Source organism: Triticum dicoccoides, chromosome 4A, assembly GCF_002162155.2.
Source record: "Triticum dicoccoides isolate Atlit2015 ecotype Zavitan chromosome 4A, WEW_v2.0, whole genome shotgun sequence".
NCBI classification, from domain to species: domain Eukaryota; kingdom Viridiplantae; phylum Streptophyta; class Magnoliopsida; order Poales; family Poaceae; genus Triticum; species Triticum dicoccoides.
Genome location: NC_041386.1, coordinates 602021903 through 602036135, shown reverse-complemented (window position 1 = coordinate 602036135; position 14233 = coordinate 602021903). Strand labels below are relative to the sequence as shown.

General features: G+C 44.9%; 2 protein-coding genes across 2 annotated transcripts; one reads left to right on the top strand and one right to left on the bottom strand.

Moving 5' to 3' along the window:
• Window positions 1–2054: 2054 nt before the first annotated feature.
• LOC119283762 (short-chain dehydrogenase TIC 32, chloroplastic-like) lies at window positions 2055–14224 on the bottom strand (the record flags this gene model as incomplete). The annotated part of the gene is made up of 7 exons (XM_037563175.1): window positions 2055–2458; window positions 2878–2924; window positions 3177–3261; window positions 3538–3616; window positions 3719–3872; window positions 4066–4145; window positions 14196–14224. Coding segments are annotated over 7 exons (543 nt in total), but the record flags the coding sequence as incomplete, so codon positions are not given.
• LOC119287214 lies at window positions 5704–7390 on the top strand. The gene is made up of 2 exons (XM_037566739.1): window positions 5704–5951; window positions 6018–7390. The coding sequence occupies exons 1-2, from the start codon at window positions 5704–5706 to the stop codon at window positions 7072–7074; spliced, it is 1305 nt and encodes a 434-aa protein (XP_037422636.1). The 3' UTR covers window positions 7075–7390.
• Window positions 14225–14233: the final 9 nt, after the last annotated feature.

Sequence of the window (14233 nt, the reverse complement as noted above, 5' to 3'; positions counted from 1 at the left end):
GCTTATAAATATAATTTTATGAAACAAAAACATATTTTTTGCTGAAAAAACACAATTTTAATTTAGGGAAGTATACTTCTTTTAATGTTTCGAAGATAGTAACCACGGACGCCTAATAGGGAAGTAAAAACAGATGTCGAAATTGTGACCTATGTCATTGTCTTTAAAATTCTAATAGCACGATCATATGGTAAATTATGCTGAATATAATACAATTTTTAAGAATAAAAATTTTATGTTCATAAATAAATCAAAATAATTAAAAAAGTTTAGTATAAATAGCCAACAAAAACTAGAGAGTTCTCTCACAAAGAACAGATAATAGAGAGATATCATATAGCGAAAGATAAAGAACTGTTTGATTAATAAGTAACATAAATTATGAGGTACCAAAAGATATGTCAATGATTATCACTGAGTGTAATTTCATTCGTGATACATTTTATACCAGGCTTCATGCGGTCTGGCAAGTCCGGTCCTTAACCGAGCCTCGCTTTGGACCAGTCGGACCCAACTGTCCAGTGGTTCCTTTTTTGAAGATCGGTCTGACAGCACCCCAGCTCGGTGAGGACCAAGATGACCAAAATGATAGCTGTTGTTTTGGATTTTAAGCATAAGTGGAAGGTAGTTAAAGAACCAGAGTAACAAACAGCTTTGATTGATTTCTTGGGAGCAGAACATGCATGTTAGCCGAAAGCTCACGTACGAAGACTGGTTGAGCTGTTTGCTCGATCCTTTTTCATACAACCTGGTTATTTTTAAAGGGCAACTGCTATAAGGTGCCAGTGGTCGATGCTAGGATTTTATTTCGTGATACCAGTTACGTTAGTTATTCCGAGCGCCCGGTGACGCATCGATGTCAATAGATGCATTGAGCGCTTGCTCGATTCCTGGGCACATGAGTAAAGAAATGGGGAGTCAGGACTACTTATTTAGAGCCCATGATTATTGTCGAGCATTGGAGGACAATGCGCTTAGTTGTCTTTATAATTTTTTGACGTTTTTTTACTATAAGCAACTGCACAAGAGTCTAGCATTGTAAATGCTTGAATTTTTCTATAAATATGAGACCATCATAGGGCATTTCTACAGCAGATGGACGAGAAGTTGCATGGGTGGGCAAGAAGTTTGTCCAAAGGGGCTTTTTCAATCCAATGCAATTGGAGAGATGTCTTCTGCTAAGCCGCCGAGCAGGGAGGGGCACTTGTTATCAGATGTGGAGATATGGCTACAACGGACGCTCAAGAAGAAAACCCTTGGCCTAGCCTCTTTGCACAGGACGATCTTGTGCCAAAACTCTCGTCTGCTATGGCTACGGGATGTCGATGCGAGCACTTCCTTCTTCCACTTGCATGCTCCTCGAAACAGGCTCCCGCCCCGCTTTATAAATAAAGCAAAAACACCAAGAATACATGGCGGAACAATACAATGTGGTGAGGAGGTCCTCTGAGACAGCAGATCCTAGATAACATGCCAACATAACCGCTCACGACTAAGCTGCCGACACACTAGCACAGGACTAACAGATTACAATGCCATGACACGGCCTAGGTCCCCTAGCTAGCCTCCACGACAGCGCCCTCAAGAGGGGAACGCGAGCACCGCCGCTGCCGAGCCCGAGGTGGATAAAGGTTTTCACCTGGAAACTGTGACACGAAGAGAAGAACACAGCGATGTCTTCCACTTGCATGCTAGCGACGATGGAATCACGTGCTCAAGCTGCATGACGGCACGGTAAAGGCCTCCTCTCAAGAGGCCATGGATGAGTTGGCAGTCTCCTATTTCATGGGCATGTTGGGGATTCCGGTCCAAAGCACACACTCCATTTAACATTGACCACATCGAATTTTCGGCAATCTATCCCATGCCATTGGAGTTCCCTTTCTCTGAGAAGGATATTTGGGAGGTGGTTCATGGGTTGCTGCCCGATAGGGCACCGGGGATTGACTGCTTCTCGGCTAGGTTCTATCAGGTTTGGTGGTCCACGATTAAAGTGGTGGTAATGCATGTTGTGCGCGCCTTCAACAATGCAGACGGCATGGGTTTTGAATGCATGAATGAGGCTTTCAACACTCGCGTCCCCAAGTGCGACGGAGCTACGTACGGATATCCAGGATTATCATCCTATGAGTTTAATCCACAGCTTTGCCAAAATTCTTGCCAAGGCGAGGTCCTCATACATAGCTTTCCCCTTTTTGGCTGCCAAATTTGATTGCGCGCGCCTAATTAAAGTGCCTTCGTTGGGGGACGATCGATCATGGACAACTTCATGCTTGTGCAAGCATCTATCATACCATTGCACCGCCACCGGGTAAAAGCGCTAATCCTCAAGGTAGACATGGCAAAGGCTTCCGACTCAGATCTCCTGGACATTCCTCTTTGAAGTTCTTCAAAGACACTTGCCCGACACCCCCTTGGCATCCGGGTGCAGCGCCACGTAGCACTGCGTCGCAGCCCCCTGTTCCAATTCCCAAATCCAAACCAAAACCAAAATCAGAATCAAATAACTCATACAACATCGGTAAACCTAGGAGGACAAGACCCACAAAATCATACTGTATCAAATTATGTATGTCTTTAGTGTGCGTGTGTGCGCTCGGAAACCAAAGAAAGAAAGATCCATATGCCATTTCCAGCCAAGTCAGACCCACCTGGCTGGATGGATGGCCACATGGCCCAAGCCGGCGAGTGACACGGTAGCATAGCGACTCAATCAACGGTTGACAAGGCCATTACCATAACACGGACCGCTACAAACATTTACTGCCTTTTCTTTTCTTTTGTCTCCTTTTTTTAAACAAGATGTAGTCTCTGTACGCACTACTGTAAAATGGACACACAACCCTGCCAAGACTGAACACAGCGAAAAAACTGTACCTGTTTAGCGTTCTTCAGCACCAGTTTACCAAGCGTCCGATGCAGAACTGCATACCACAAAAAAATAAATGAAGATGATATCAATCAAAACAAGCCCATGGCTTGACCATGGATATCTGATTTTTTATCTTAACCAACAAATCAAAATCATCATCATTTTAGTTTCACAGCTAACGGCTATTTGCATCGTTTCGACTGTTGTCTGACACCCCTTATGGTCTACTGTGTTTTCTGTTCTTTTTCGGTTCCATTCGTTATTCAAATCTCAAAGCCATAAGCGTGAATCAAGGCATGTTTACCATCTATGATGCTGTGGTGGCGAAGAAGGTTCGTGATGATAACTCCAGGATGGAGAGAATTCGCAGTCATGTTCACACCCTCTTCCTGTTCGACAAAATATTGAATCATGATTTGAGATACTTGGGCTCAAGCTATCAGTTCAGCTCATAGTGATAAAGAACTGAAAGCAGACAAAAGCAGTTAAGAGCATCAGTTCAGCTCTCAGACAACTGGTTTGGATGCAGTGAAACAAATAAACCATGCAGTCCTGTTAGGATAAACACGGACATAGAGCATGCTGGACCTAACAAACTCATCAAAATAATAAGAAAGACATGGTGTGATGTAACAACCACAAAATTTTAACCGAATGAGGCATACCTTAAATCTCCTGGCAAGTTCATTAGCGTGTAAAATGTTGGCAAGCTTTGACTGCCCATATGCTGCGATGGTGCTATACCTGCACGACGCAAGGTTGAAACAGCAACTGACTCTCGTTTGTCTTGAAATAAAGTAAATGGTACGGGGAAAACATAAGAATGACTGCACGGAAATTACATACTCTTCCTCATCATTCAGTTTGGCAAAACGGATGCCTTCCTTGTATGCAAACCTGTGCCCCTCTGACGAAACATTAACAATTCTTCCTTCCACGTTTGATTCACGAGATGTCTTCTTCATGGTCTCCAGCAGAAGATGTGTCAAAAGAAAATGCCCTGAATATTATGACACGAGAGTTAGGTGAAACAGAAATGAACTAGAAGGGTCAGGTGAAGTAGAAATTGCAAGCTTGCAACTGTCTGCAAACTTGTTTAAATGAAGTGTTTCTGTATCAGGGTATGTTAACTGGGTTCATCAGCTAGTCAAGTCGATGGGATGGGAGTTTGTTTGGTAATCATGCATACCGACCGATATGGTTAGTTGCAAACTGCATCTCGATGCCATCCTTTGAGAGGGTGAAAGGAGTCGCCATTACGCCTGCGTTGTTGCTGCCAGCCAGAGAAAGCATCATGTATGTAATCCAGGTGAGTTGTTAGAGCATGCTTCAGCAAACGTGCAAGCCAGCAGGTCAGATTATTGAAGGAAGGTACAACCAGTAGCATACGCTTGTATTGAGGATCAAGTGTTGTGGTGCAAGAAGCATCATCGTAAGCAGATATACTTGACTAATACTATGATCTTGTTGTATCCAGGTGACTAGCACTCTAGAGTGAAGATTGCCCCTGAATTGAGGACTGAAGGCATCACCAGAATATCTTTCTTCCACGCTACCCTACACTCACTGATGTACTAGTTGGGTTGCAGGCAGCAGTTACCTACTCCAACCAACATGTTATAGTACAAACAAAACCCAGAAATTAAATTGACTGAAACCTGCTGAAACTATAACATGTTGCAGCCAAACTGATGCATGAGCCATCTCGCTGATTCAGATGTTAATGGCCGACACTCCCTAACTGAACCTGAACCTGAACCTGAACCTGCGCATGATTGGGAGTAGAAGCGACAAGTGGGGCTGCCTTACCCACCGGCCCAGCCCTGGTCAGACAATTTTTTCCATACAAATTTTCCATCCTATTTCTACCCCATGAAAAAGACTGCTCATTCATTTCTCTCTATATAAAAATGAACTAGACACATCTACTAGTATATTATACACCTACAAATCAAGTGTGCATGCCAACGGGCATGATTGAGAAAATGTTCGCATTTAAAAAAAATGTTCACATATTAAAAAATTGTTCGCAATTCTAAAAACAAATGTTTGGGAAAATGATGTTCATGATTTTTTTAAAAAAAAATTGTATATTTATTTTTTTATAATGAAATTGAACAAAATTTTACCAATTCAAAAACTGTTCATGACTTACAGAATAGTTTACTAATTCACAAATTGTTCATTGTTCAAAAATAATCATGCATTTCAAAAACTTTTCATTAAATAAAAATATGTTCTGAATTTCAAAAATTGTTCAACCAATTTCCAAAAAATGTTTGTCAATTCTAGAAATGTTCGCCTATTCAAGAAAAATGCTTGCAAATCCTATAAAATGTTCATGAATTCATAAAATGTTTATGATTTAAGAAAATGTTCAAAAAACTATTAAATTGTTCATAATTTCAGGTATGTTCACGAGTTTATATTCATGATTTTTTATGATTTCGCGAAAATGAGACTGGTAGTGCATCTCGGTGATGCTGCAAAATATGGTCAGGACCATTGAAGATTATGATTTTTTTCTCAAGTTGCAACCTACAGGTTGTTTTTCTAGTCTATACCTACTAATAACGAAGCTATTGCTTCTAGCGGTACATCGTGGATATTGCCCTGAAAGTTATAAAATATTATCCACCGATGCCACTTAAAACTGTTACACATAGGGGAATCGCCCGCCTGGGCCGGCCCATTCAGTAGGGACCTCCTATACTGGATTTGCTATAAAAAAGGAAGTCAGGCCAAGCCTACCGTGAAACCCTAGGCCCACACACAATCCCTCCATTCCTCACAGAAAAAGAGGCAAGAATCCCCCCCCTCCGCCGCCAGCCATGCCGTCGTTCCAAGGCTGGATAGATCTGCCGCCGGAGCTCCTCTGTCGCGTCGCCGATGGCCTCGACGACCTCAGGTTCTACACCAGCGTGCGCGGCACCTGCACGGCGTGGCGTGGCGCGCTCGCGCCGCCTGCACCATCGCTGCTCGTCCTCCTCCGCGACGACGCCACCAGACGTCGGCACGCCGCCATCGTCTCGCTCCCCGCGCACCGCTCCTTCGGCCTCCAGGCAATCCCCTCAGGCTCGTCCTGCCCCAACGCCTCGCCCCCGATGCGCGGCTCCTTCGAGTTCATGGCCACCTACCCGATTAGGAGCTACCTCGGTTGCGGAGGCGGGTGGCTTGCCCTCTCCGTCTGCCTCTACGACGGCCAAAGCCTGCTCACCCTCTTCCACCCAGTCACCGCCGTCGAGATCCTCCTACCGCCGCTCATCTACGACACCCGCTTGCTCTCCAAGATCGTTTTCGCGCCTGACCCCGCTAGGGAAGACTTCATCGCGGCCACCATCTGCGACATCGACAGGCTCGCCTACGTCACCGCGGGGGCTAGGAGGTGGGCCGTCCTTGACCGCGTCCGTCTTGCCACCGGAGACCAGCTCGTCGATGTCATCTACCATCAAATTGGTCAAAATGGTATGGTTTACTGCCTCACTCGATTTGGGAATGTTTATGTGCTCCGCCTACCAGAACGTCGCCGCCGAGAACCCGTCATCATCGAGGACCAGACATCAGCAGAGGATCTTGTAACGCATAACAGGCGCATCATTCAAATGCACAATGCCGGATCGGACCTGAATGCGCCGGCTAGCGTGCAACCACTACTCTTTTCTTCGGTGAGCAGTTTCACCCCACTGTACGTAGCTGTTTCGGATTTCACGAGTGCCAAGAACCTGGTGTTCTGCAATGGCAACCTATACCAGATCCGGAGGAATGCTAGTTGTACCGTCACTTTGCATCTGGCGGGAGGCAGTCATCGCCGTATAGAGGAGGATGAAATATTTGTTCTCAAGTATAATCCCCGACGCAGGCCTTGCTGGGACGCGGTGGCTGACTTGGGGGGATACTCAGTGTTTGTTGGGAGGAGCAATGCGGTGTCAATGCATGCTGAAGGTGTTCCAGGGCTCAAGGGTAACTGTGTCTACTGGATAGGTGGGAGAGGTAGGGATCAAGGCATGGTCTTTGACATGGGGACCGGGAAATCTACACCTTGCCTTCCCCCTACGGCTGGTGTCGTTCCAGGGCCTCTACAGTGTACAATCTGCTGGTACTTTCCGAGGAAGGTAGTGAATAACTGCAATACAAATGAATTAGGTGTTTATGGGACCCGAGCAAGGGTTCGGGCTCAACGTGCACAAGACATGTCACAATGATGTGTCGCCAAGATAGCTTGGTGACATAGTGAGCACCACCAGCCTGGAAGTGATGTTTATCATGCATGACAAGAAATCTTGCAGAGTGTAATTGCTTGTTGTGTCCAAGCCTGGTGATAAGTGAGGAGGACAAAGACAAACCACTTTTCAACCCAATAGAACTGATGGAAGGATTACATTTGCAGCCAATGGTACAAACAATTTTTGAAGCTTCATTAGCAGCCAATGAAAGGGAAAAGGATGGTGAGAAGTTTGAGAAGAACAAAAGATTTGTGTGTATTTGTGTCTGAGATGATCAATGTCTTGAGAAGAATACATAATAAGTAATACATGGTATGTTGTGTTGGTTTAGTTCCCATGCTTGGATACATGTCGGTCGGGAAACCCGTTCTCATCGCCCGTGGTGGTGGTGGAGATGACTTGGTGATGCGCAGCCCATCTGTTGTGGGCGTCCGTGTCTAAGTCACAAGATCCTCAATAACCTTACCACCCCCTTGTTCGGTGCAGGTACTTAACGTACGCTCTTACATACATACGCGATGTTAATGAGGCAAAGTGGTACAAGGCTTTCGAGAAGGTACCATCATAAACCGGTATTCTCTTTGTTTGCCATTGATATCAGGCGATACTACAAAGAGGAGTCCTGATGAGTTCATCACATCTTTTGTTTGGGCTTGAGAAAGCTTCTAAGGCATGTCGTGTCATCTGGAGCGATTTCCGATTACTATGTCCTTCATGGAGGGGTATCCCCCTCTGAGTAGAACTATTGTTCGTCACCAACCTAAGGGTAACATCCCCTGGTTTTGTGGAATTCCTTATACTTTAGGTGTAGTCCACATATCCCTCGAGTCCCTTCCATATTAGTTGGGTAGACCGTTCCATTTATAATTCACTTTTTGAGAAAATGATATGCATCTATTATAAAGATTCATCAGAAAATACAAAAACACCTCAATAAATAATAATAATAATAATAATAATACATATGGGTCCCCGTACCACCAACCACTACCGCCGCCAGAATGATCTGTCGATGAGCCGCTATCGCTTCTCCCTAGTGAAGCTGGTATGACCTTATCTGAAAGATCGTGGATGTCGCCTAGAAGGGGGGGGGGGTGAATAGGCGTTTTAAAATAATTACAATTTAGGCTTGAACAAATGCGGAATAAACCTAGCGGTTAATTTGTCAAGCACAAAACCTAAAACAATTAGGCTCACCTATGTGCACCAACAACTTATGCTAATCAAGATAAGCAACTATGTGATAGCAAGATATATGACAAGAAACAATATGACTATCACAAAGTAAAATGCATAAGTAAAGAGCTCGGGTAAGAGATAACCGAGGCACGCGGAGACGATGATGTATCCCGAAGTTCACACCCTTGCGGATGCTAATCTCCATTTGGAGCGGCGTGGAGGCACAATGCTCCCCAAGAAGCCACTAGGGCCACCGTAATCTCCTCACGCCCTCGCACAATGCAAGATGCCGTGATTCCACTAAGGGACCCTTGAGGGCGGTCACCGAACCCGTACAAATGGCAACCCTTGGGGGCGGTCACCGAACCCGTACACTTTGGCAACCCTTGGGGGCGGTCACCGGTACCCGTCAAATTGCTCGGGGCAATCTCCACAACCTAATTGGAGACCCCGACGCTTGCTCGAAGCTTTACACCACAATGATTGAGCTCCGAACAACACCAACCGTCTAGGGCGCCAAGGCACCCAAGAGGAACAAGCTCTAGGGTGTCCAAACACCCAAGAGTAATAAGCTTCTCAAACTTCACTTCCACGTATCACCGTGGAGAACTCAAACCGATGCACCAAATGCAATGGCAAGGGCACACGGAGTGCCCAAGTCCTTCTCTCTCAAATCCCACCGGAGCAACTAATGCTAGGGAGGAAAATAAGAGGAAGAACAAGAAGGAGAACACCAAGAACTCCAAGATCTAGATCCAAGGGGTTCCCCTCACATAGAGGAGAAAGTGATTGGTGGAGATGTGGATCTAGATCTCCTCTCTCTTTTCCCTCAAAAACTAGCAAGAATCCATGGAGGGATTGAGAATTAGCAAGCTCGAAGAAGGTCAACAATGGGGGAAGAACACGAGCTCAAAGGATAAGGTTCAATGGAGAAGAAGACCCCCTTTTATAGGAGGGGGAAAATCCAACCGTTATGTGCTCAGCCCGCACACGAGCGGTACTACCGCTCCATGAGCGGTACTACCGCTCAGGCGGAAGAAACAGGGAAAAGGAGCAACAAAACATGAACCTTGGGGTGGTAGTACCGCAGGAGACAACGGTACTACTACTGGGTTAAGCGGTACTACCGCTCCCTTCGGCGGTACTGCCGCGCAGAACGAAGGGTAAAGGGAAAGAGGGACCGGGCGGTACTACCGCGGAGGAAGGGCGGCACTGCCGCACTACTGCCGCAGCGAGGTACCGCACAATCCGACACAGAAAAAGACCCCTCGAATCGACGCGGTAGGGACCTGGTAAGCCAACGGTAGTACTGCTGCGGAGTCACCGCCGGTACTACCGCTGCAGAGCGGTACTGCCGCTTGTGACTCCTCAGCGGTACTACCGCTGGGTACCATGGTACTACCGCTGGGACCCTGACAAAAACCACACTCAAGAAAACCAGAACTGCCATAACTTCTGCATATGAGCTCCGAATTGAGAAAACTCAAGCTTGTTGGAAACAAGACGACGAGTAGCATCAAAACAGCGACTGGTTATAGTAAGAAGAGGCAGGGGAGGTATGCCTAACAAAAAGAGGAGTGAAACCTCCAACCGAGAAGAACCGGCAAAACCTCCAACATCGAAAACATCATAGAAGAAGCAAGCGAACTCCGTTTTCGATGAACTCAAGCTTGTCAACAAGATGACCGTAAGCTCTAAGACTCACAAAGAGAACCAAACAAGAACCAAGAAAGATGATGCAAGGATGAAATGGTTTGAGATCTCTACGAACGATACGATCAAGCTACTCATCCAGAGCCCCCTTGATAGTATGGCAATCGATCCTATAACCCGGTTTCCCAACTACCATCATGAGACCGGTAAAATAGAAAATCTACCAAGGGCAAACCTTTGCCTTGCACATGGTCCATTTGAGCTAGATGATGACGATCTTGACTCCCTCAAGTTGGACCACCTTTCTTGATTGGGTTGACTCGATGAAGACTGGTTGATTGCTCCCCCATACTCCACTATGGGTGAGCCACTCTTCCGCACATCTTCACAAGTCCATTGTCACCACAAAGGACGGCAAGCTTCAAGCATTTGATCTCTTCGTGATGCTCCACTTGAACTTGCACACCGCAACCTTTCTTGATTGTGTTGACTCGATGAAGACTAGTTGATTGCTCCCCCATACTCCACTATGAGTGAGCCACTCTTCCGCACATCTTCACAAGTCCATTGTCACCACAAAGGACGGCAAGCTTCAAGCATTTGATCTCTTCGTGATGCTCCACTTGAACTTGCACACCGCAACCTCTCTTGATTGTGTTGACTCGATGAAGACTAGTTGATTGCTCCCCCATATTCCATTATGGGTGAACCACTCTTCCGCACATCTTCACAAGTCCATTGTCACCACAAAGGACGGCAAGCTTCAAGCATTTGATCTCTTTGTGATGCTCCACTTGAACTTGCACACCGCAACCTAACCCCACAAAGAACCCTCACGAAGACCATGGGTTAGTACACAAAGCGTAATTGGCAATGCTTACCATACCATGGGATCACTTGATCCCTCTCGGTACATCTTCTACGCTTTGTGGGTTGATCAACTTGATTCACTCTTTGACTTAGTCTTGATCAACCTCTCACAAGACTAATCTTTAGGTAATTCCTTGAATAGCACATTGGTCGACACAAACTCTCCTTGAACCAAACACATGTACTCCAAGAAAAGCCTATAGACAAAACCTTGTCATTCCATCATCCTTGTCAAACTTGTCTCGATTGGGAGGGCTCTATCTATACTCAAATAAATTCATTGGCCACATACCATCAAGCTTTGGAAACTTACAAATGCTTCAATATTTGGACATTTCCAACAACAATCTTCATGGTAGGGTTCCAATGGAGATCTTCAAAATCCCATCAATAATTGGAATTAATTTATCATTCAACAACCTCAGTGAACAACTTCCTACCGACATTGGCAGTGCCAAACAACTCGTACAATTGGGACTTTCATCAAATAAGCTATTTGGAGATATTCCAAACACTCTAGGTGATTGTGAAAGTTTAAAAAACATTGAGTTAGACTCAAATATTTTCAGTGGAAGCATTCCCACTTCATTAGGCAACATAAGCAACCTCAAAGTTCTGAATATTTCTGCCAATAACATAACTGGGTCAATTCCAGCATCTCTGGGCAACCTACAACTTCTTGAGAAACTAGATTTGTCATTCAACCATCTTAATGGTGAGGTTCCAACAAAAGGGATCTTCAGGAATGCAACTGCTGTGCGGATTGATGGAAATCAGGGGCTTTGTGGTGGGATACCGGAGTTACACATGGTGGCCTGTTTTGTTATTCCTTCAAATTCAAATAGGCACGATGAAAATTTGGTGCTCAAAGTAGTTATCCCAATAGCGAGTATGGTGTCACTTGCTATGGTCATACTTGGCTTATCTCTCTGGAAAAGAAAACACAAGTGCAAATCTATCTCTCTGCCATCATTTGCTGCAAAATTTCCCAAAGTTTCTTTCAATGATCTAGCCAGAGCAACACAGGGATTCTCAACATCCAACTTAATTGGCAGAGGGAGATACAGTTCTGTATACCAAGGAAAACTAGTGGAGGCCAAAAATGAGGTGGCAGTAAAAGTCTTCAACCTAGAGACAAGAGGAGCGCAAAAGAGCTTCATTGCAGAATGTAATGCACTGAGAAATGTGCGGCACCGTAATCTGGTCCCTATCCTAACTGCGTGCTCGAGCATTGATTCTAATGATAATGATTTCAAGGCCCTAGTGTATGAGCTCATGCCACAAGGAGACTTACATAAACTACTATACTCAACTCAAGACCGTGAAAGCTCTTCAGATTTGAAATTTATTACATTGGCTCAAAGGATAAGCATTGTGGTGGATGTAGCGGATGCAATGGCGTACCTCCACCACAACAACCAAGGAACAATTATTCATTGTGATCTAAAGCCTAGCAACATTCTTTTGGATGACAATATGACAGCTCATGTCGGAGACTTTGGCCTGGCAAGATTCAAAGCTAGTTCCACAACGCCGTCTCTTGGTAACTCAAGCTCTTCTCTCGGTGCACTGATGGGAACTATCGGATACGCTGCTCCAGGTAATGGATTTTTTTATATATCTTGTGTTGCTACATTTTCTGTTATTTATGTTAACTAGTGAAAGCGAAATTAACTCTTTTTATTCATTGTGTAGAATATGCAGGGGGCGGTCAACTTTCAACTGCCGCAGATGTTTACAGCTTCGGTGTCGTTCTCCTCGAGATATTCATTCGGAGAAGGCCAACCGGCGACATGTTTAAGGATGGGCTGAGCATTGTGAAGCTTACAGGGATCAGCTTCCCTGGTAGGGTATTGGAGATTGTCGATCCCGAGCTACTACAGGAGTTGGAGCCTTGCCAAGAAACTCCAGTGGCCATGAAGGAAGATGGTATGCACACTTTGCTATCTATGCTAAACGCTGGCCTTTGCTGCACCAAGGAAACTCCGGGTGAACGAATCAACATGCAGGAGGTTGCTGCCAAGTTACGTCGAATCAGGGATGATTATCTCAGAAGCTGTTCTGTTGCTTCAGTAGTATTAGCTACTTAAATAAGTATGTTGTTGTATAATTGGCATTTATCATAACCATATACGTAAGGACCTGAATTTACAAACCCAAACCATTTGTGTGTTGCTGCATCAGCCTAGCGCACAGTGAAAAACTGAGAAGAATAGCATTTCTCTGTATCAATATTAACAAATAAATATGGATCTTATAGATTAATACTTTTGGAAAAGTCAAGCGGTGAACGCTATGTTTTCGTCTTACATTGAACAAAAAAAAAACACTTCGACAGAACGTGGCATACCTTAAATCTCCTAGCAAGTTCATTCGCATGTAAAATGCTTGCAAGCTTTGACTGCCCATATGCTGCAATGGTGTTATACCTGCATAACGCAAGGTTGAAACAGCAACTGACTCTCGTTTGTCTTGAAATTATGTAAAAAAAAATCGAAAAGGAGGATAACCTCTGGCCTCTGCGTCAAGCGATGCATACAACCATCATCTAGTAAATGGTAGCGGAAAACATAAGAATGACTGCACGGAAATAACATACTCTTCCTCATCATTTAGCTTGGCCAACCAGATGCCTTCCTTGTATGCAAACCAGTGCCCCTCTGACAAAACATTAGCAATTCTTCCTTGGATGTCTGTCAAAAGAAAATGCCCTGGATATTATGACATGAAGAGTTAGGTGAAGCAGAAATGACCTACGAGGGTTAATCAGGTATGTTAACTGACTCCACCAGCTAGTCAAGTAGTACATGGAAGTTGGTAATCGAATCATACCGACTTGGTTGGTTGCAAACTGCATCTTGATGACATCCTTTGTGAGGGAGAAAGGGGTCGCCATTACGCCTGCATTGTTGCTGCCAGCCAGAGAAAGCAATATTTAGTCAGGGAACACCATGTAAGTAGCTATTATGGTACGCTTTAGCAAATGTGCAGGCGAGGAAGCATGAAAGATACTTTCTCTGGACGGAGGGAGTACTAAACTGAAGGGTTTTTTTTTTTAAAAAAAAAGAAGGATGTACCCCCGGACTCTGCATCAATAAGCCTGAAGCCACCAGAATATCTTTTTCCTACCCCCGGTTTTCCAACCAACATGTTATATATGGTTTAAGAAACCCAGAAAATTGAATCGGCAGAAACTATGTTGAGTTGTTGACTGAAGCCTGCAGAAACTATGTCGCTGTTGTGCTACCTACTACTCTACTCTACTCATGATGCACCTGAACCTGAATCTCGCTGAACCTGAACCAAAGTGCATTCATGAACCTGAACCTGAAGCTGAATGGTCTTGACAACCCCTAACTGAACCTCAACTATCGAGAAGTGGGGCTGGCCTTACGTACACGAGGATGTTGAGGGGGAGGCCGGTGGTATATGTTTA

Bases quoted from the DNA above. Each gene is read 5' to 3' on its own strand.
- LOC119287214 (XM_037566739.1), top strand. From the start codon at position 5,704: ATGCCGTCGTTCCAAGGCTGGATAGATCTGCCGCCGGAGCTCCTCTGT. The intron at 5,952-6,017 runs GTCCTGCCCCAA...CTACCCGATTAG, and splicing joins CAGGCAATCCCCTCAGGCTC to GAGCTACCTCGGTTGCGGAG.